The sequence below is a fragment of the Oxyura jamaicensis genome, chromosome 1 (assembly GCF_011077185.1).
Source record: "Oxyura jamaicensis isolate SHBP4307 breed ruddy duck chromosome 1, BPBGC_Ojam_1.0, whole genome shotgun sequence".
In the NCBI taxonomy this organism is placed as follows: Eukaryota; Metazoa; Chordata; class Aves; order Anseriformes; family Anatidae; genus Oxyura; species Oxyura jamaicensis.
In genome coordinates, this window is record NC_048893.1 from 90,665,205 (window position 1) to 90,687,731 (window position 22,527).

The following is a 22,527-nucleotide window of genomic DNA, read 5'->3' on the forward strand; positions in this document are numbered from 1 at the left end:
AGCATCCAAAAGTCAGACATTTCCAGCAACACCAAGCTCTGGAGTTAAGTATCAGCCGGTATCTAGAAAATAACCATGGTAATGGTGTTTGCTGAAGGGAGAAATACATGAAATGAGGAAGTAGCACTCGAAAGTATCTTTTGCAACCTCAAAGCCTGCTGTGGAAACTCCCCACCTATGAACAGTATTCACCTAGGAAAGCTGGCACTCCTATCCTCTGTTTACTTAAGCGCACAGGCACTGATGTCATAGGGCAGGATTTTTTATGTTGTTTTATTTCAAGCCATTGTCAGAAAGCATTCATCCACTTGAAAAAAACTAAATACATCAACGTGAAAGTGGAAAGCAGTGACGCTGCAGGAACAGGGACGGGGTATTCACAGTCATGTTTTTCTGCTGCCAAAATCTACTGCTACTTTCCCAAAATGACAGGCAGGAGAACGTGCACCGCATGTGCGCATGCACGTGCAGCTGCACTGTGGAGGGACACTGCAGCACTGACATTCAGGGAGTGGGATGAGAGCCAGCATGAAAAGAAACAGCATCACGCTAATTTCTTCTTTTTAATTAACATTTGTCAAGTCTGGAGAGAAGCCCAGGCTGCAAAATTGGGATGCAAAATTCAAAGAGCTCTGAAACTGGAAATGTTCACATACAGGCTCTTGATTTTGCCTAGTCCTCTTCATAGGTGACACAGAGATCACTTATTTGCTCTTACTGTAACTCACAATTAGTAATACACTTCGTCTTTTTTCGTATGTCATAGCATACGGCAGACCTACGCACCAGAACAAAAAAGTGTTAGTGTTTAATAGTAGGTAGATATTTGTTTTCATTTTCAAGAAGGAATTTTCCCTGAAGTTCCTCTATTTCATACAGGAAAAGAGGGGAAGTCTTCTAATGCTATCAGCAGAAAAAGGTAGAGATACCGGATCTGGGAGTTGTTTGTACCAGGCAGTGGTTTCTCAAATTCATGTGAACTTCTGACTCACCTTCCTGCACAGCACTCACTGATGCAAGTTCAAGTGACTAATTTTGTCATTACTGAAATACTGAATTTTTGGCATGTGGTTGAAGAGCCTCTATTACACTCTTGCAACATCAATATTAAATCATTAATGCCACAGAAGCTTCATTCTCTATGTGAGAATCAGATTAAGAGGTAAAAATCCAGCCCTTACTTTGCATTCTTTACCAGTCCAGCACGTATTATTCAGGACATCATGCTGTCCGCTGACATTAGAAGATAAGGGGATTGGAATATCAAATGCATGACTTTCCTACTTTATATGACATCACTTTCAAACATCCCTAGCAGCCTGCAAACAGCACCTTTAATACGGCCACAAGCACTAAAGCTAATCCCAGTTCCTAAAGGGGCGCTTGCATATGTTACGTTCTAGCCTAGAGATAAGAGAAGAGCCCAGGAGATGGTGCATGCCAAGGAGGAAGACACCAGATCATGCTAAGAGGTTCAGAGGGATTTCAGAGCCACAGAAAGCCTAAGAAGCAAAACATGGCTGATGTTCCTTCTGGAGCTTTAGGGAGTACATGCAGGAGCATGTGAGCTGGCTCCAGATGAGCCTTCCTCAGCCACACGTTTCTGAGAGCCAAGTCTCAGCTCTTGCTAGGGCCACATGCAAGACTGAACTACCGCAGTCCTCGTGGCAAGGATAAAAATGGTTTCTCTGACCAGATACAGGAAATGAGACTCCTGTTCCTCCTCCATCTGCACTACTTACAGATCTGTCGGCAGCTAGCTTCAGTCTGCCTTCTAGATGACATCTAACAGTGACGTCGTGCTTTCATGATGGTGTATTTAGAGGAATGCAGGCAATTACGGACCATGGAAGAAAAGAGCTGTACATAAGAATTAACTCTTCTGAGTAGTGCTTCTGCCCCCCCAAATTCTTCACATGAAGAAAGACACTTTTATGGCACAACAGAGCTTCACATGTATCCTTCTATCTTAAGGACACCTTCATTTAGTTGGTCTCCACTTCTGACATCGCATTAGATATGAGCAACGTATGAAATAATGTGAATCAAGTGATTTAGTTTTAATGTGATTTCTGCTTCCTGCATTGATCCAGCAGTGGAATGATTACACACACAGCTGCTTTTTGAGAACAGCTTTTCAGGCTGCCTATGATAGAGCCCATAGCTCTCATGCTTTTAAGGAAGGTGGCGTGGCTACTTGCTGGATCAGTCAAGTGCTTTCAAAGCAAGGTCAAGTGATTTTTCTCTCTAAATGGGCAAATGCCATTCTCTGCCAGATGACAATTAAGGGCCATGTATGACTCCTGAGACAACAACAGAAGTGTCCTGCTTAGATTAATGCAGTTTCAGACAATACCATGAAAAATAATGTAGATTAATTGCACACAATTAGCACATTATTTTAGAATTACTTTGGCATAAAGGAAGCTAGCTTTTCTTCTGGAGATTTTCTATCACATTATGTTTTTCTGGCCCTGCTTGTCTGATTCATCCCTCAATAGATTCACTTCTAATACTGGAAGAGGCTCAATTCACATAAGGGAAGGGCTTCTTTTATTGATTTTGTTTGTTGTATTAGCATGAAGGAGGAGTTTCTGGGGAAAGTATTTACATAAGCAGCATTCAAACAGCACAACGTTTGAACCCAAAAGCATCAGTATGCTTTGCATGCAATGCAGAAGGGGATTGCTTTATCTTAAGCTGAAGTAAAAACACTGTTAAAGTAAATATTCAGTAGCAACACCACCTAACAAAGGGAACATGAATAATAACTTTTCTAATTTAAGCTGAATGTGGGAGGATATAGGTAGGCAGCAAGAGAAGTTGAAAACCGATTTCCAGTGTGATTCATAGAGATTTTCAACAGTTGCTTGCACAGGTAAATTATAATATTTGGCATTTACTTTTTACTTATTAAAATCTGATGGCTTTAGGGCTTTTTGTTTTTGCCAAATGAACTACTGAAGCACAAAAAAGTTAAGAAAATGGCTTAGGATATTGCCTGTGTCGAGTGTCTTGACTTTCAGCACAACACAGATCCACTGTTTCTGCAAAATACTGCTCACCTGATAGATTTCCTTTAAGTGAGAGAACTGGATGTCTAATGAATGGAATTACCTATAGACGTTAGGAGAGGAATTTAACAAAACTGAAATTGTACTGACTTTGTCCCTGTCTTAGGAACAATGGAAATTGGACGGATGCACAAGTACTATAATAAGGTTCTCTCTTTGCTCCACATGCCTTCATTACTTATAACCTCTAGAATCACTCCCTACCTACACATTTGCTAAGACAAAGGAAACTCACTGTTGCCAGTACTTTTCAAACCCCTTCCTCGTACATTTTTATTCTCATTCCATATTGCACAACCAGATTTGGCAACATTTTTCCTTAACAGAGATCTAAATTGGATGCTCTGACACAAGAACAGTAATAAAAAAGAATCCAAATGATGCCCATGGAGTTCTGCTACATACTGTAAATGAAAGTAGCATTTCAGTCAATGTCAATAAATGTTTTTTAAAAAAAAAGTGACTATGAAAAACAGTGATGATACATAGAAGAAAATTAGAAAGTCAACAATAATTTTAGTCTACAAAAACAATCCTTATCAGTCTGCTTAGAGGATCCCTCCATCCTCTCCCCCCAAAAAAGATAAGAATAGGGTGGCTGTCCATTCACAAAGTTGTGTAGGGCTGTCCTAGGAGCATGCCAAAATCATTGCAATGTTAGCCTGTTGCTGCTGCCCTCCCTCCTGCCTTCACTGTTGACTAAATCCTGCTTTGCAGTTCTGTTAATCAGGGTTATATCACTGAATTTACAGAAACAGAATAATAAAGTTGCTTACATTATCCTAAAATCAGGGTCACAGAATAAATTCAAATCTTTACTGTGAATCTAGTAAAAATGAATCTTGGCTCATTCGGTTCAAAGCAACCTGGGGACATATATCCAACTAGTCACCTATGCAGAAACCATCCTGATTTGTTCTACTTGCAAATAATTACAAATACTCAGAATTTCAGTGAAATATCACCAGAGCAGCTCTTGAATGAAATACTACGTATCCACCCACCACAGAGCTAAGGAACAAAGCGACTCCATGAGCAGACCAAAGTCGTGCAGGGCTGGGAACAGAATCCACGCTATGGATGCATAGGCGCTACTTCATGCTAATCTTCACTCCAATGTCAACAATTAAATACTTTCTACTAAGTGTAAGTAAATGGCAAGAACAGACATTTTAATTCTTTTCAAATCCCTTACAAGCAATTTTCTTTCAGCACTGTAGAATATCAAGATTACAGGCTGTCAGTAACATTCTATAGATATTCACACTACATAACATTCTCCAATGAAGCAGAGACACGTGCGTTAATAAGAACTAATTATATTTGGAAGGGATCTGCAGTAAATCTTTACAGCACAAAACTAAACATGACTCTACGTTGAGTCCAAAGTGTTTATAATGTTACTTTTAAAAAATGTGTGACAAACATTTTATTAAAAAGAAAGAAAAAAGAGAGAGAAAAAAAAAGAATGCCCCTCTCTCCCCAAACAAAAGAATAATCACCAAATTCACCAAAAAGCAAACAGTAGAAAATTTTATTTTGGGCAAACCAATTGAGCTCCAAACAATTTTAATAGGCACCTACTGTGGGTTCTGGAATCATTGTCGCATGCATATCTCTAGTCATATTGGATTTCTCTTTCAGTTTTGACTGGAGTAACGTGTGCTCCATTACACCAATTTGAATGTCCATCTGAATGGTTTCTTGCTTCAGTTTTGTTAAGGCCTGTTTAATCTTCACTAGAGGAGCTGTCCAAGAAAAAGATAAATGGTGCAACTTTGTGTCAGCTGTCTTAGCACAAAAGCATTATTTTCTGTAATTCACTCCTTAAAATTGAAGAGTTGAATGAACAAAAGGGTGTTCTACTCTAAAGACCTGATTGCACTGATACATCATTTTTAACATGCAAGACACTTTAAAAGGTAGAAATGGTGATGACAATTTTGCTGTCTTCTTGACAACTAAGATCTGTAAAAAGATGTGCATAAACATTAAGATAGGCTTGTCAATGATGTGTTTTGCTCAGCTGAAAGCCTCATCCCCACAGCTGACTTGGAGTTTGGTAGAGAACTGAAGACACCTTCAGTAGGAGGTCATTTTATCTGAGAAAAGCTATTAAAATGTTTTGTGCTCCATACGTTACTTCTATCCCCTCACTTCCCACTAACATCACCCTATAGATGCTGCTGCTGTATCTTACAACTCCTTGTAATTCTGGGCTCTGGAATTTATCCTGATCTTTGGCTATGCCATAATGCTGTTAAGGTGTTGAGAGGCAGCTGAGTAACTCTTCCACAGTGAAGCAATGGTGCACAAAATTCCCTTATACAGTAACACTTGCATTTACTTTAGTGGATTAGCTGTAGGGGGTTACAGTTAAATATGGATTCAGCTTGCATATTTAGCACTACCAGAGCATGCATTAATTTTTACTTTCATACATGTTATATGTTTGCAACAGAATGTATTTATCAGGAAAAATCACAAATCACCAAATTCCCAGATTGAGGCATACTAATTCACATAGGTACATAGCTTTAAATATTAAAAAAATCCAAACATCAAAGAACAAAAATGAATTTTCTCACTGATTCCAGCCAGCTTTAGACAGAGCTGCCAGTAATGATTTGAGAGCAAAAGGGCTTTTACCTTCTATAGACTTATGTAACCTTTTCAAGGAGGGCTAGATGCCTAAGTTTTCTTAGACACCTTTCAAAATTTTAATATCAGTATTTCAGACTAGTCACTCATTCTGGTTACAGTGGTGTGTTGTTTTTTTTTTTTTTTTTTAATAGAAGAACAACTATGTATCTGTCACTGAGAAAACAGGTTTGAGATGGAAGCATACTTACCACCATCAGTCATACTGCTTCCTTTCTCTTCCGTTTCCTGCTTTACTTTCTCTAATACTTCTGTAATCTTAAATTAGAGTTTTTTTTCTTAATTAAAAAAGTTGAATGAAAAGTTAAAAAACAAAAAAAACCTCTCTCCTGAATGTGTCAGTTAAAAAAAAAGAACCAATCTATCTTAATTATTGTATACAGAGGAACATTTTTTTCAACGTTATTAAAATTTTAATCAGCCTTTTAAAAAAAAGTTGTAAATATTATGGCAGAAAGCAACGAGTTGATCAAGCAACATGGTATTACTGAGAATCCAAGTGTTGCAGCGTGATAGACGGACAATAAGAACTGTAATCCCCACAGACCATGATTCACCAAATGACCACAAGAAATGCTCTTCTAAAAGTAGTAGTTCTTGGCAGGTGACAGCAGAAATCTGAGAAACAGCTCTGCAGCAAAAGATGATGCAGCAGCCAAGCCTGCTGGCACTGGCAATAGGTAGGTAAAATCCATGTATGAGGAATAAAATTATATTTCAGCACAGATTATCAACTAGTTTGCCTTTGTAGATGACAAAGAAAAAGCAACTAGGTGATTCACAAGTAGAGTCTAGGTAACTACCTACTATTTTTGCCTTCAGTATAAAAATGGCCTTTCATTAAGGTTTCAGTAAGCCTTTTCATTAAGAAAAAGAAATATCGCTACATTTTCATTGCATAGTTGCAATGGTACTGATATTGCCAAGTGGGATGAAATTTGGTTCCATGCTTGAAAGCAGATCAATAGTGCTATCTAATGTGTCTAGCTTAGCTCAGATATACATCACTGCATCTACATAGTTTGAAGGCGTACTTTAATAATCAGCTAATATTTTTCAAAGCACAAAAATATTACAAATCTGAAGTCAACTTCCTTGAGAGTCAAACAGAAAGAAGTTCTAATTCTGCAGATGTCATGCACTAAGGATTTTTTGCTAGAAACCCCTTGTTAAATGCTGTGGTTACTTAAAAAAAATCTCAACTCCTGTTTTACAATTTCTATCATATTCCTATGATGTGATCTACTTTATGTGACTATTACAGACACTTCAGTTATTTTCAAACAATAGAATTGCTTAAAAAATCTGAATTGGACAAAGAATGGAAATATTTTGAAGTTAGACAGTAAATCTAAATGAAAACTATGAAATAATGTTTTGAGGCAATTAGGAGTCTGGGGATTTTTTCTTTAAATTGGTCAGACCACTGACTAAAAAAAGAAAATACAGTTTCAGGTATTAATATAATTTGATCGGTACTGAAAAGCTACTTTTTAGTCAAATATTGCATTTAAATGCTTGCAAGATGAAAACTTTAAATTGCTATTGTCTATTTTTACTAAAAATAAGAGTTAATTTTTTCTTCTTCCAAAAACTTTATGGACATGACCTCAATAATTCTAGGAGACAGGTTATAAAATACAGGATATTTCCCCTCTTTTACTATCTGGCAAAAAAAAGAAAGCTCAGAATAGTTTGCCCAAATTAACAAGTTAAAAATCAATGGCAGCATTGGTATAAAATTTAGGAAGTGAGCTAGTTTGCTTCCATTAAAAACAGATCAAGCTTTAAACCAAGAACGTATCAGAAAGAACTCACTTCATAAAGCTGCAAACTCTGAATGACAACTCTCTGAATATTTTTTAAGCAAATGAAACAATGTGAAGGTATGTTTTACCTCAGAAAGTACTCTAATCCTTTCAGTTACTCCTCCACTTCCCTCCTGGTACTTCTCTTTAGCCTGTAAAGAAACATGTTTTTTGCTGCGATGACAAAGCTGAAGAAACACATGCATTCCAGATTCTTTAGCATCTAATAAACAAAGTGGGTTTTTCAAACCTAAATAACAGAATCATTAAAAAAAAAAAAATCTGAACTTTACAGAGAGAATGTCCAAACTTTCTTATATATGTCCCAATTCCTGATCTTATCCCACAGAGTTCCCATGATGTTTACAGCGCTATACATGCAAGGAAAGGTTTGAAACATCATCCTATGTAACAACCAACATTCAAAAATGCAAAGCTGTTTTACACGTTTTAAGTAACAGCCCCAATACACACAGTAAGAAGGAGGAAACAAAGAAAATTTGCCAGAATGCAGGCCAAACTGAATCCTGAAATCCAGAACAATTATTTCCCAGCAATAAATTAGTCTCCAAGTTCTTAAAGTTCAACAGTGAGATAAACAGAAAGCACAGAGGTCATATCTTGTTAGTCTTATTTTAATGTTGTAACCACAAACAGGAGGGCTAGCCAAATGGCAGCTTACTCAGGCTTCCTAACCAAAGAATCAAGTATCTTCACAAACAGTAGACTATTGGCATAAAAACTAAATGAAGTAAACAAGTAATCAGAGTGCTTTATGTAAGTTAGCATGAGTAATCAACGTAAGAGATGAATGCTGGACCGAAACTGCAGTTTCTCCACTCATCACAGATGTCTGAACTTCACAGGGAAAGCAGAACTAGCAATTTACTAGCTGCTCAAAATTGGCAACAGATTTACATAATATTCAGGCAAGAAAACATTTACTTTCCCTTGCAGAATACTTGAATAAAAATTGCTAATTTAGCTTTAAAAATATATAATTTGACAGCCAATCAGCATCTCCCATGCAGTATATCCAAAAGCAGAATTCACAGTGAACTCCTCCAATTGTTTGCCTTCTCCCTCACTTAATAGCCGGTTAATACCAGAGAAGGCAACAACAATAGATCAGTGCATTACCTCACTCAGCAAGGCTTGTGCTGAACGGTATTCTTGAACCAAGTGCTCCAACTGATTGTTGATGTACTTTTCCCTGCTATTGATCTTTTCCAATGTTCTGCTGATTTCATTATGGAGTTTGTCCAGGTAACCCTAGAAAACCATAATCTGTGGGTTGACAGTATACAGAAAATACCCAAAAAGTATTAAAATGATGCTGTAATTAAGAAAGGATATGGAAGTCTATGAGTGAGAGAGAAAAATAGTACAGAAATGCTATGTCTGGCCAATGAAGAAATATTTCCAATGTGTTTTTCTTTCTTTTTTTTTTTTTCCCAGCTCTACAACACATATTTCAAGCTTTACTGCTTCCTTTAATCTTTTCCCAAATTAACTACAAATATCAATGTTAGTAAGTTACTCTAGCAACAGTATTTAAAAGTGTTTTTTTTTTTTTTTTTTCATTAGCTGTTATTTTCAGATTGTATTATTCCATTCTTCCCTCTGTACTCAGGACATACTTATGCTAATGCATACGTTAATGAAATCTCATATCCCTGTTAATCCTCATATATACAACTCTATTTCCCACAAGATCTTTTACCAGTGCCTCTATTTCTAATCACCATTGTCATGTTTCCCTTTTCAGTTTCACAACTTTATCGCAATTAAAATGAAGAAATAAAAAACATATAAAATGAAAGAGAAAACAGCAGTGCTGACAGATTGGTGAAATATTCTGCATATAAAAGACATACCCTAGTTTCTTTCAAAGAAGATTCAATTCCATCCTTATGCTGATGCATTTGATCTACATGGATCCTCCAATCCTAAAAAAAGATGCCATAAAGTAAAACATAGACAAATACAGCTTTTATGTACTGCTGCTTCCTAAACAAATGCTGCTATGCAAGGAAGGGTGACTTCTCATATTTACTATTGCCATGTATTCTTCTACCACTGCCATGTTCATATCCAGATGCAATACCTTAATGTGACACAATTTATCAATCTCCTAAATGTCCCAACGTGACACTCAGGTCCATAAACACTGACATCCTCAACAATACCACAGTAGCTATATTTTTAGAGTCCATTTGATCTTCAGTGAATTATTTCTCCTAGAAACCACTATGGGCACAAATGTTGAAAATATTGATTACAGATGTACTAGGTCAGCTTATTCTTAGAGAACATGCATGCTTCAAACGTCCAACAATTACCAGTTCCAGACTATAAGATCTTCTATTCCTACTCAACCCTTGCTGCTTTCATAAGAACAGAAAGAAATGAAAGAGGCAGAAATGCCTGAACCTGTTTTTGATAGTGGGACAAAATTGGAATGGGGAAAAGTATTTACAGCTGGTAGCTCAAAGGAAATGTACATGGACTCAGGTATGGAGAATGAGAAATGGTACTATTTTAACTTGACAGATATATAGGCATATTTTACTTAGAAATCAATTCCACTCCCCACCATTCATCACAAATTTATGCTTATCAACGCAGAATTTTTATGCCTCCCAGACCCAGAGCGCAGCTGCAGACTATGGGTTGAAAATAAAGCAGAGTAGCAGCACTGCAGAATTATTGCTATTGCAGTATGACATTTCTGAAGATGTTAAAAAAAATAAAAAATGTTTTTCAAGCTTTTAAAACTTTTTGGCACTGTACTGGTCTAGGTGTTAAGAAAACTGATGTTAACAAATCTTTATCACTGGGAATCAAATCCTAGGAGACTTTCTTGGAAAGTAGGTACTGTATGGGTATGCAGAAAATGACTGCTTCAGTAAGATTACCTGATGAAGGACCTTGTCAAATAGGATGATAAGGAAAAAAGTGGAAGCAAATCAAACAGGCACAAGCCTGACTGACAAACAATAACAGAGAGAATTACAAGAAACACACATCTTGCCAGTTACACTAATAGGTAAGGGAATAAGGAATGTGAGAATGCTGATTTCAGTAAGATTATCTAATTGAAGACCTTGTCAAAAGGGGATGATAAAGAAAAAGGGAAGGGAATAAAAGAAACAGACCTCATCAGTCACAGTAACCAATGAGCTATCAAGAAACTGCAGGCATCACTTCAAAGAAGGCAAAACTGCACTTTGTAACTGCAAAGAATGTAAACCTAGGAATCCTGGGTATTAGGGCCAAGGGTTGGTGCAACTACGCAAACTGGTGAATGCATAGTTTGTAGGGGAAGGAGACTGAGGAGGAACAAAGCAGAGAAGAGATAGGGAGGTTGGCCATGTGTAAACCACTGCCGGTCAGTACGCTTGTCTGACTGAGCCCTGTGCTTGATCCCTGGAATAAGTCCTACATTCTTACTAAACTCTTTTTTCATGGTCTTTCTGTGTAAAGTCACTCTCTATCCCATGTGGGTTCAAGTGCTGCAAGGACCAAGTGCCAGCTGCTAGTGAGTGTGGATACAATGACAGCAACTAGAGTCAGACCCAGGGGGCGTGGGCACCCCGTGGCCCCCTGGTGCTGGCAACTGGTGTGAGTGGGGCTCCCAGTGCCAGGAGCTGGAGTGCCACAGCTCTTGGGGTTACATCTGTATGGGCCCTGTGGCCTCAGGCTGCCAGTTACAGGGGTGACCAGCAGGAGTACCTAGAGGGCCAGCAACTGGAGTCAGGGCTGTAGGTGTCCCTGTGCCTGCAGCTGGCACAAGTTGGGTCAAGGTGCCAGCCACTGGAACAGGTGAGGGTCTCAGCCACTGGGGCTGTTGGCTAGCAAGCATCAAGATGCACTAGTGAGCAAGAAGGAGGGCAGTAAAATAGACAAAGTGGCCCAGGATCCAGGCAGGGGTATGAGACAGTGAGAAGGACCATGCTGATAGGTGAGGGATTCATGAATGTCCAGAGAGCAGGAGGTGTGTACTTTCACTAGTGAACTTCAGCCTTTATTAGCTGAAGAGAAGGAAGTGGGCTTGGCTGCCTCTACTTAATGTTTTATGGGAGTCCTATAGGTGCTGCTGAAGATAGCGCCTTGTTTATGGTAGTGTGTAGGTGGCCATGCCAGCATCTCCGGTGTGTGCGAGATATGTACTTAACTTCACTACTGGCTGAACCTGCAAACGGGAAAGCAGCAGCCAGACTGGATGGGAACGCCAAGATCCCCCAGGCACATGGGGCTGGGCTGCAGGACCCAAGCAAGAGGAATTTCCAGGCCTGGAGCTCCTGAAGGGTGTTACCACTTATAATGTCTCATAACAGGAACAAAAGAAATCCTGGATTAAAACAGCTGCACACTTAAAAATGTGCCATCCTTCAATCACAGACAGTTCCACTGACTTGAAATGGGGCTATTCCCCTTACACATAGCTACCAAAGGACTGGGGCTTCTGTCTCACCATCTCATATGAGCACAGCTGAGCATCTCCAACAGCTGTTCAGCCCATGAAGTTCACTTACTGACTTCACTTGCTGCCCACTGTTCTCTTCAGGAACAAAACAAAGGTTAATAGACAAAACATGCTTATACTGGCTGTTGAGGTTTAAGTTTGCAGCAGACTCAAGATTTTTTTTCTGCTCTGGCGACAACTGTTAGCAATTTGCCAAATTTTGCAGTATTAAAGTAAAAACAACAACAAATACACAACTCCCTACCTTCCACTCCTGCCAAGAACTTCAAAATTAAGTTGTAGTTTCTATTGCTGTCCAGTTAAACCATTAACCTCTCCTAGTACTATGGATATATGCACAGCTTACGAAACATAACATGATGCTTTTCCTACAGAATGAAAAAAGACCAAATACTTCTTTTATTTCTGAAAGCATGAAAGTATAGAAGTTAGAAAAAGACGAATCCTATTTTCATATTCATTTTGGTGTATTCCTTAAAGCCAAGGAATAGTGCATTAAACTGGAAGCTAGCAAACCTCAGTTCCTACAGTGGCTTTACTTTTTAATGTATACCTTTCTTAAGCTTTAATTTCTTACTGTGAGAATCAAGAGTGTTGCTCTCTGTAACAGATGGACTTGCCAAGGACTAGAGGAAGGTGGCTCAAACCAGGAAATTCTTCACATTGAAGAATGCAGGGTAGCATAACACAGGGAAGCAATTTAACAGAGCGTTGAGAGCTTACTCTATTTTTGGCAAGACAGTTATCCTGCATTGAATTCTGAATCACTGCAGACTGCTCCCAACAATCCAACTAGTTGGGCCACTACAAATGAGCAATTTCAATACTGCACTGATCTATGCATGCTATATGAGCTCTTAGAAAGAATGATTGAGGCAATGCCAGGAATAAGTCCAAGGCTTGGATGTTGATATGTCAAAGACAGATGTCTGCTTCTGAGATGCTCATTCTAGACTCCTTGGAATAGATTATGGAGAGAAATACACATTTTTTCTCACAGAGAGAAGAAATGATGAATTTCATCTCGAGGTAGCTATCTGGATAGGTAAGTAAAATCAAATGAAAGTACTCAATTTGTTTTGTTAAACATAAGGAAAGCTACCAATCAGAGGTACAGACCTACTTTATCATAATTTAAAGTTCAGCATGAGGAATTCCATGAAATCAACCTTTTAAGTGGCTGAAAAATTGAACAGTTGTAAAATAAGAAGCTCCTTGGTTGTCTTCCAGGAAGATGTTTTAAGAGCTGCTAGACTGAAGGTATAATTTTTCAGAAGTATTTAACCATTTAAGAAGTTTCCACTAAATAAATATACAGAAATAGCATTGGAGAGTCCATTACTCCCAATTCTTGGCATGACAAAAAATTGTAAATGGTAAGTCAACAACACTACTGATACAAACCACACTTTGATCCCCATGTGTAAACACAACAATCCACTCTCACATACCTTATTGTCAGTCCTGACTGTAACTTTCAGCTGTGGAAGCACACGTTCCACTTCCAGATTCCATTCTGCCGCATCTGTCGTGGACTGTAATATTTCTTCTTGTTTTGTAGAGTCATTCATGTCCTGCATAAAAATCACAAAGTTTATATACAAAACGTAATCCTTATACACAGTGCCAACTGTTAAGAAATCATGTTACGATGGCTTACAGTTACAGAAAAATATATATATCCACTAGAACTAAAGATACAATTGAATTTTTAAATTTTTAAGAATTCATTGAATTCTTAAATATTAGGAATTAAAATAAATATACTTTCTCATCACGTTTAGACTTCAAACTAATAAAAATCATAATGCATTCCAGAAAAATAGAAAAATAATTAAAATATATTTTAAAAACTAATGCCATGCTTTTTAGAAGTCTCTACAAAAATATCTTGCAAATGTTTCTATCAACCTTGTAGTTATAACTGTTTAGAAATTGGATGCAATTTTCTTTTAAAATAAGACGATTTATTTCAGTTGGAATGTTTTTTCAAGCTTGGACTATGTATGTATTTTCGGACTTCAACCAAAATAACTTCCTGCTAAAGATGTGCAAATGTCCCAAGAGAGGAGTGACAAGTACCAACCTACCGATCTGTACGTTTGTGCCTTCAGAACATTCAGATCAATGAAGTTTTCTTCATTGTCCGACTCTTCTTCCTTAAGAAATGTTACAAAGAGACATCAGAAAATAATGTACAATCTTTCTTCAAAACTTTTATTTGCAGGAGTACAGGCCAAGGAGTATTAAATTCAAAATTTCTGAACAAAACAAGATGCAGAAAGTTTTTGATATCAGAGTTTGCATTTACCTAAAATTTCACAAGTACACAACATTTGGAACAAGCTAGAAGACAAAAGCTACCCCACATTCCTCTGGAGGTGCTACAGTATTTAAAAACTAAACCAACCAGCTAAAAAAAACCCTCAGCTCCATTACAACAAATGGGTCATTATCAAGAACATACAGTTACCTTAAAACTATTGTGCTTTGTATAAATTTTTGCAGTAAAAAACAAACCAACCCCCTCCCCCCCAAAACCCAAACCACAACCAGACCTTCAGTACAGATTAGATGAATAATGAAGCCATATTTCAAGTATGCAGAATACTGCATTACATACTGAGACAATCAATTTGTTTCATTGCACATTACACTGCACACTGAGCTGATAGTTTTAGAGAATTACGTATTAAAGGCTCAAATTGCATTCATCAGTGACAATAATCAGCTTAAAGCCCATCATTGCACAAGTAAAGGATGTTTTACCTGTTTGTTATCCTCCACTCATCTATACTGAACTTCACCTGTCATTTTATCACCCATGCATTTCACCCTTGTACAGTTCATCCTCCTACAGTTCTTCTCAGTCTGCTGTTGTCTTTTCTACCAAAGTTAAATGAAATTATTCAACTTCCTTCTAGACAAATCTCGAGCACTGCAGAAACACTGGTCTTAGTGCAGAACCTTTCATGATTCAAATAATAAAACCCTGGGAGCTTATTCCTGTACCTAGTCTTTGTCTACCAGTGGTGACTTCCCATATGTTAGTTTATTTTGGCACATTTGGCCCCTAGCCTCCTGAACGCTTGCAAAGAATTAATGGTGACTAGATTGGGACTATCATTTGCTAAATGAACAATATGCATCTGTGCAACACTTAGAAGAATGTATTACAACACTACCAAACCAACAACAATAAAAAAGACTAATCATCAGAACTGAGGAACTAAATTGTAAAGATTGCCTTGGGCTGGCTACTACTTCATCTAATTCCCCAAGATTTTCAGAACTAGGCTTGCCTCTGACAGCTTCATCAGTTTTATTCAGAAGAATCTAATCCAGAAGAACAACCAAACAAACTCATCATTAGCATTTAATTACTGGAAATACTGCTAAATTAAATTTTGGATACAACTAATGCAACCAGGACATATCAACATACTGGCAGCAAAAATGGACTGGAAAAAGGTTTACATCTTCATATAACTAATCCCTGTAGAACCATGAGGGGCTCCAAAAAGTAGCTACCTGCTTGGTATAAACCTAGCTCAGTGGTTTGACTAAAACAAAAATGAAGACGGGCTAATAGACCATGTTAGATATCAAAATTATGGACTAGGATACTACCTGCGAGTAAATCCAGAGGTTCTTTGAAGGGTTTAAGCTGTGCTTTGGTTAACTGTTTCCTCCCCACTTCCCCATATAAACAGCTTAGACCTCAACAAGAAACAGGAACAAGCAGGAAGCTCACTGTTTTCACACTGAAAGCTCTTAGCCACCAGCTGACATTTCTGAGGCTTGTCAAGTATGCAACGTATAATGTCTCTGATTGTTCTCAGAATTATTCAAGAATTTTTTTGGGTCGGCTTCAAAACCGACAAAAATGTAACCAGACAGAGATACCCACAGCCTAATACTTGCATATTGTATGAAATTTAAGAATAGAAGGATGGAATTTTTCTTGGCTAATAAAAATGATAAAAATAGCATAGTATTTAAGAAAACTGTAAGAAGAGAAGAGAAGCAAACTCTTCAACTGTTACAATCTTGTAATCTATTGTGACATATAAACTGGGACTGCAATGAGAGTCATATGGTAACATTACTGACACTCTAAATTTTATGACCTTTAGTTTTTCCCAAGCACTTGAAAACTGTGGACACAAAAATGGGACAGCTATGGCATTTTTATCCAGTACTTCTGGGCCTTATGACTCCACAAAATTGTCTTCCCTGCAGGTAACTCACTGACCAAGCAAGTGAGTATTTCCAGGGTCACAGCTTTCAATATTTAGGTTCTGATCTAAATTAACTTTGTACAGAAACATCAGATTTTGGAGAAAGCAGATGTGAAATGAACTCCTTTTTGTAATTTTTCACTTTAAAGCATCTTTATATAACATCCCTCTCCTAAAAAGTCTGAAGTCAGCAGTAAAAAGACTCACTTTGAGAAGACTGACAGAGCCCTGTGAAAATGATGAAATCTTGTGATCACATTATACCAGTTTACAGACAGTGAGACTCCAGCTCTCACAAAAATAATCCTCTGAGAAAGTCTTTCAACAGGAAACAACTTCTGTTCAACATCCATCCAGCAGTAAGCACAAGAAACATATTTGAATTTACAGGCATATTTTGTAGATTGTTTCATAAACGTGATGACATGACTGCAATTATTATAGTTAAAGAGCAGGAATAAATAAAAATGTTGATTCTCAAACACTGCAGGTACAGAGGCTTATTCTGCTGTCAAAAGTGATGAGGGAATATTAATATTTAATTCATGGAATATATAGTGATGCTATGACCTTTCTTTTCAGAAACAATTCTGCAACCTTTTTTTTTGCGTCTTCAACATTGTTTTTAAACTAATACTCAGTTTCCAGAAGTTCTTTTCCATCTACCTTGTTCCCAAATCTTAAAATTAACTAAGTGCCAAAGATACTGTTTCCTATTTGCACTGAAATCTGAGTAACAATAGTGAGCACTTTATTAAGTGCTGGGCAAATTTTAATCAAATGTTAGGCAATTCTGTAGATGTGGATTGATTCAAGTTTCATTTAACATCAACAACAGCTTGTTTCAGTAGACACCAAACAATTATCAATCTATGTAATTCAATGTATTGTTAGATTCAACCTCACTTTATAATAATTTAAACGCATGCAATAACAAATGCTCTATACTGCAGAGTAAACCACCTTACCTGAAAAGAAACAACCCTACAGAGAAGGTGATGCTGCAGAACATAAGATGAAGGAAAGGAGACACAGGAAAGAAAGGTGATCGAATAACAAGTAGAAGAGACTTATGAAGGCCAAACAAAATGAACTGCAAGTAAAAATTTCCTCATGGTTGGCCAATACTAATATAATGAAAACCAGTCAGGTAAACCTACCACAACATCCTCTTCCAGTTTATTAAGTGTTAATTCTGCATCATCTTCTGTTATTTCTTCTTCTTCTAGCTCTTCTGTTGGATATATTGGTCTGAAATAAGTTCAAAGAAGAACTGACCTTTTAAACACAATAAACTGGAAATACTTCCCTAAGTTGCTCCCAAGCAAACAAAAGATTTCATGAGAAGTAAGGATGATGTGGAATATGACTAAACAGTCATTGTCTGTCACATCTAAACAAATGAAATTAATGCTCACCCTTAAAAGTCATTTACCTTGGGCTGTCTTAACAGTGAGGGTTAGTTATTATGCCAAGCAGTACTGTATACTCCCAAGACATCCGGGGGATTAAGTTTTCATTCATTTTGTCCTTTGGTCTAACTCCTTAAAATTCTAGTGCAAGTTCCCACAAACTCAATTCTGGCTGAAAGCTGAACTTGGGTACTAAATAGAGGTAACAGTAAAGTATTTTGGAGGTAGAAATTACTTTGCTGTACCATTTCAAAACCCACCAAAGGGAGGGGATGAAATCAAGAGCATTTTTAAACAAGTTTTCATACACTAGAAATTATTTGTTATTTAAATTCTTGGAAGATTTCCTTTGGATTAAATACTCAAAATTACTGTAGTCTATTTGTAACCTGATCACATTCTGTGCGTACCTCCAGCTGAAGAGATCAGTCATCTATCTATTGATTGATAGGACCTAACCAGATAGATACTATTCAACCCAAACGTCAGAGTAACAGTTACACACAGGACAGTGACAAAAAAGAGGCAATCGGTCAAATCTTTATTAATTAGCTAAGTCTACTAATGGCCCAAACTCACCCTTGCTGGTAAGAGGCTACACTGCATGAAACATAATTGGGAATTACTTTGTCCCACCTCTGAATTCTGCATCTCATGAAGCATCAAGTAGACTTCTGGTCAATATTACATTTTGTGTGCTACCCTTTACAACTATTTACATTTGTTCCTTGAAAAATAATGGGTAAGGGAGGATTCTTAAAAGCATACTGTACCTTTTCCAGCTAAAGCCACTGTATTTCAAGGCTTCGTCAGCTAAACAATCAAGAACATAACATGCTTGCTCTCCATAACCTGCTTTTAATTTTGAGGGAGGAAAATCCACAGGCCTTCCCTAAAACAGAAACATGACATTTACTAATGGCTACCAAACAGGCAGTTTCCTCCCACAGAGGTTACCAGATTTTTTACACTAAAACCAAGTGTCCATTGTGATCGTAATTTTACCAACGTTAATTCATATCCTTCCCCCATCGAGCTCCAGTCAGGCAACAGAAGGGAAAATAGAACAATTTAAGGAACAGATGCAGTGTAGAAATCTTGAAGCACCTGGTAAGGAGATACTCATAGCGAGCACAAGAGTCAGAAGCTGCATGGTAGCTACACAGTCAAGCACAAAAGTGACACCTTCGCAAGGTAACGGGTAGAGAGGAGCTCAGGAGACAAGACTTAACCAATGGCTTTTCAACGCTGCTTTGTTTGTTCCAGAATTATTTAAAAATATTTTATTATTATTTATTGCTGTTTAACTACTTAGGACAGTGGTGTTCTTAACATCATTTGCAGCTGCACCACAGTAGAATCTTCCGTGAGATCATTCATTTTCCTGAGTGATTCACTTTCCAACAAAAAAAACACAACACAAACATGGATACAATTAAAACCATTTCCTTTAGCATGAATTATATTTTTGACTTTAGCAGCAGCAGGATCATAAGCACTGTAAATTTTCAAGATAAAATCTTTGTATATTACACTACTATAAACAATACAGTAGCATATGTGGTACAACAAGAAATAAGCCTGATTTAATCCATTTCATAGACTGAGGAACAGAACTAATTAGAACTACATATGATAATGTACGACCGTTTTTTGTAGTGCCAAAATATTAGCAAGTAGGTACAGACAGTATAAGCTTCTAATTAATATTGAACAAACACATAGAAAGGAAAAGTCTGTCCAGTCCTTGGGAACATAGACAGGAGAGGAAATGTGTTATTACTGGTATTTCTGAAAGTGATGCCTATGCTTGAAATGCACTTGGAAAAACAGCATGTTCAACACTTACAAATGAACGCAGTTCTGAGAGTATATTTGATATTACTGCATTGGGGTCATCATATTCTTGTGGCTGCTCGAAGGGATGTCCTGCTTTAGTGATCAGCCAAGCGGCAAGTGTGCAAAACATAAAGAACTGCTCACCAGGATTAGTGGGCAGTGCAAAGTAGTGCCTGTTTAAAAAGGAGGAAAACAGTAAATAAATATACTCCAAGCTCCTGCAGCAACTATAGCATTCTAGGTCAGCATAGGCTAGGAAAACAGATTCTTTAACTGACATCCTCAGAGACTAAATCATTTGAACTACATTCAGGATCTCTGCTGTCACACATGACTGCAGTAAACTACATTTTCCACATGCAGCTTATCTCTTTCCCACTTTGAGCAAGTTTTAATCAATATTAGACTTCTAGGGAATAAAACTAAACCTGGGTATTCCTCTCCCCTGCTAGGAAGATTACACAGATTCAGTTAGACACCAGCAAATGAACATTTCCATATAAAGCCAAGTTACCTCTCTTATTTACCTGAACGGTCTGAAATTGTGTTGAGCTCAATTACATTCCCACTCAATTTTAAGGAAGCAGAATCCATCCCACTGCCCCATAATATAATAACACTGTCTAATTAAGAGTCAATAAATGTATCCATTCAAATGTCACTTACATAATATAAACTACTGAAAAGCTCAAAAGAATCTAAAGTCAAAGACCAGTAATTGCCAGTAACTTGTAGGCTGTGAATAAGATAAGATTTGTTCAGTCTCAGGCATTTCTCACAGGGCAAGAGATTTGGAGTGAAAGACAAAATTTAAATTTCAGAAACAACCCCTGAACAGATTAGTAAAAGGGACTGGTAACTACTGACAACAACACACAGCAAACAGTCCACTTCAGAAATGAAACTAAAATGATCTATTCCTCAAGTTTTACACCTGTACCCATGACAAGGGAAGCCAGGGTGAATTTGTATATTTTTTATCTACTTCAGACCACACAGAAAAAATGCTTCAGAAGCACATACTTCTTTCTGTCCATTAAATGGAGTCTAGACACATACTTAAAGAAAAGTGTTCATAGCTGGGACATGAATATGCCTCATTATAGGTTTTTTTTTTTTTTTTTTTTTTTTTTTTTTTTTTTTCCCACCAACTGACCACATGAAAACTTAAATGGCAGTTCTGTGAGGATGGGAAAGCAAGTTTACTGAAGCAACATTGCTTGATGTCCTGTTGAATTGCATCTTGTCTGTGTGCTGTCCTCATCCACGACACTGTACCAGAGTAACCCCGCCTCCTGTTCCTTAACATCTCCAAATGCTCTTCCTAATAATGGCAATACATCCAGTTCCTCTGGCTTCCAAACTCCCCAAATCTCTTCCCCTTCCTGCCTTCCTCACCTACCAGGTAGGCAAGAGGCTAGTGTACAGCTCGGATCAGGAACTTGCTTCTGAAGGGATTCTGAAGGGATGAAGCATTTAATCCATAAAACGCGACCACAGTTAGTTTCTCAAAATACACATTGTGTTTATGTGGGGTACTCAGAACCAAGTCTTTCCCTTTACAGACATGGCACTCGCTCAGGTGTACAAGGCATGTTTTCCTTGCTCCACATACACAGGTGGTCAGACAGCTGGCTAAAACCAGCTTTTAACTATTGAGCTCATCCTCAGGCCTCTCCTTCAACACGAGAATTCTTGGGACTACACTTTTCCCCTTACCAAACTGCTGCGCACAGAACATTTAGGTGTGTGATATGCTGCTGTTGAACCTGGTTGAAACTGTTGGATGGATCTGAAAGTCACCAGGGCAGCTGGATGGTGAGAATGTATCACTGGCATTAGCCATCTCTCATCGTAACAAAGTTACGCATGTGAAGTTACACCTCCTGGCAGCTCCCAAGTCACATGTGGAGCTCTTAAGCTGACAAAATGCAGGTTTGGTTTGGTTTCGTATTTAAGGGACTTCCTGCATGGAGGTCCCTTCCCCTGGCCCCCACCCCCTGATCTCGACGTGCCGGGCTTTCTCCCCGCCGAGGCGCTGGCTCCGCTCCTCGGCCTGCTTCCACCCGGGGTGCCCGACCCAGCACCTCACAGCCCCGCCGGGCCCCCGGCCGCCTGCTGGCCGCCCACCACAACGCCTCCGGGCCGCGACCTGGAGAGCGGGCGCATGTTGTGCCGCCGCAGCGCCTCCTCCTCCTCGCAGCCCAGCAGCTTCAGCTTGTCCCGCAGCTCCTCCATCAGCACGAAGGCCTGGTAGGCCGCGCCCGGGCCCCGCTCCGCCACCTCCTCATCCCGCTCCGCCGCCATTTCGGAGCCCCCCGACGCCGCCGCCCGTAACCGTGGCAACCACGTCCACCAATCGCCGCCCGCCTCCTCCTCCGAGCCACCAATGGCGGCGGAGCATGCGGAGGCCGACGCCCAATCACCGCGCTGCCAGCGATGGGGGAGGCCGCTTGGTTACCGTGGGGACGGCGGGCGGCTGAAGGTGGCGACGAGAAAAGATGGCGCCGGCGTTAGGCGTCATCACTACATCACCACGCCTGGGGCGGGAGCCCGTAACGGTCGTCTCCGGTCTCAGCCTGAGGCGGGACTGTTAAACTGCAGGAAAGCTGCAGAAATTGCATTTAGCCTGCAGAAGGAAAAATAAATCCTTTTACATTTTAAATACGTTAATGAAAATACAATTAAAATCCTCTCTGTCTCTCTTAGTGTATGAGCGGAGGTGGGGGGAAGGGGCACAGGTTGTATCTGTGAGGTAAAAATTGCGGGTCAGGTCTGCATCCTAAGGAAAACCTCGTGGGGTTGTGGTGTAGGGGGTGTCATGTTTGCTCACTGGTAAAACTTGACATGCTCAGGCATTTCTAGTTCTCCTAAATGAGTGCATTCTTGTAATGTGCTCTTATTACCATGTTACATTTCTGTAGTAAATACATCCCCTGAAAACGAGAGTAGGAGTAACTCACATTACTGCAGTGATCTTGCTTCTGCTTTCATGCTGTCTGT

At 38.8% G+C, this 22,527-nt stretch overlaps 1 protein-coding gene across 1 annotated transcript; it reads right to left on the reverse strand.

Annotated features, from left to right (window-relative positions):
• Positions 1-4,228: 4,228 nt before the first annotated feature.
• On the reverse strand, positions 4,229-22,048 carry IFT57 (intraflagellar transport 57). The gene is made up of 12 exons (XM_035332512.1): positions 21,986-22,048; positions 21,677-21,954; positions 19,535-19,697; positions 18,459-18,577; positions 17,434-17,524; positions 14,123-14,191; positions 13,484-13,606; positions 9,421-9,492; positions 8,684-8,815; positions 7,633-7,695; positions 5,927-5,993; positions 4,229-4,822 (listed from the first exon to the last, which is right to left on the reverse strand). The coding sequence occupies exons 1-12, from the start codon at positions 22,046-22,048 to the stop codon at positions 4,644-4,646; spliced, it is 1,419 nt and encodes a 472-aa protein (XP_035188403.1). The 3' UTR covers positions 4,229-4,643.
• Between the last annotated feature and the right edge of the window lie 479 nt (positions 22,049-22,527).

Excerpts from the sequence above, each read along its gene's own strand:
- IFT57 (XM_035332512.1), bottom strand. The coding sequence starts at position 22,048 with ATGACGCCTAACGCCGGCGCCATCTTTTCTCGTCGCCACCTTCAGCCG. Across the intron at positions 17,525-18,458 it reads AGTGGCTTTAGCTGGAAAAG|ACCAATATATCCAACAGAAG; the intron begins GTACAGTATGCT and ends AACTTATTTCAG. Across the intron at positions 4,823-5,926 it reads AAGCAGTATGACTGATGGTG|CTCCTCTAGTGAAGATTAAA; the intron begins GTAAGTATGCTT and ends TTTCTTGGACAG.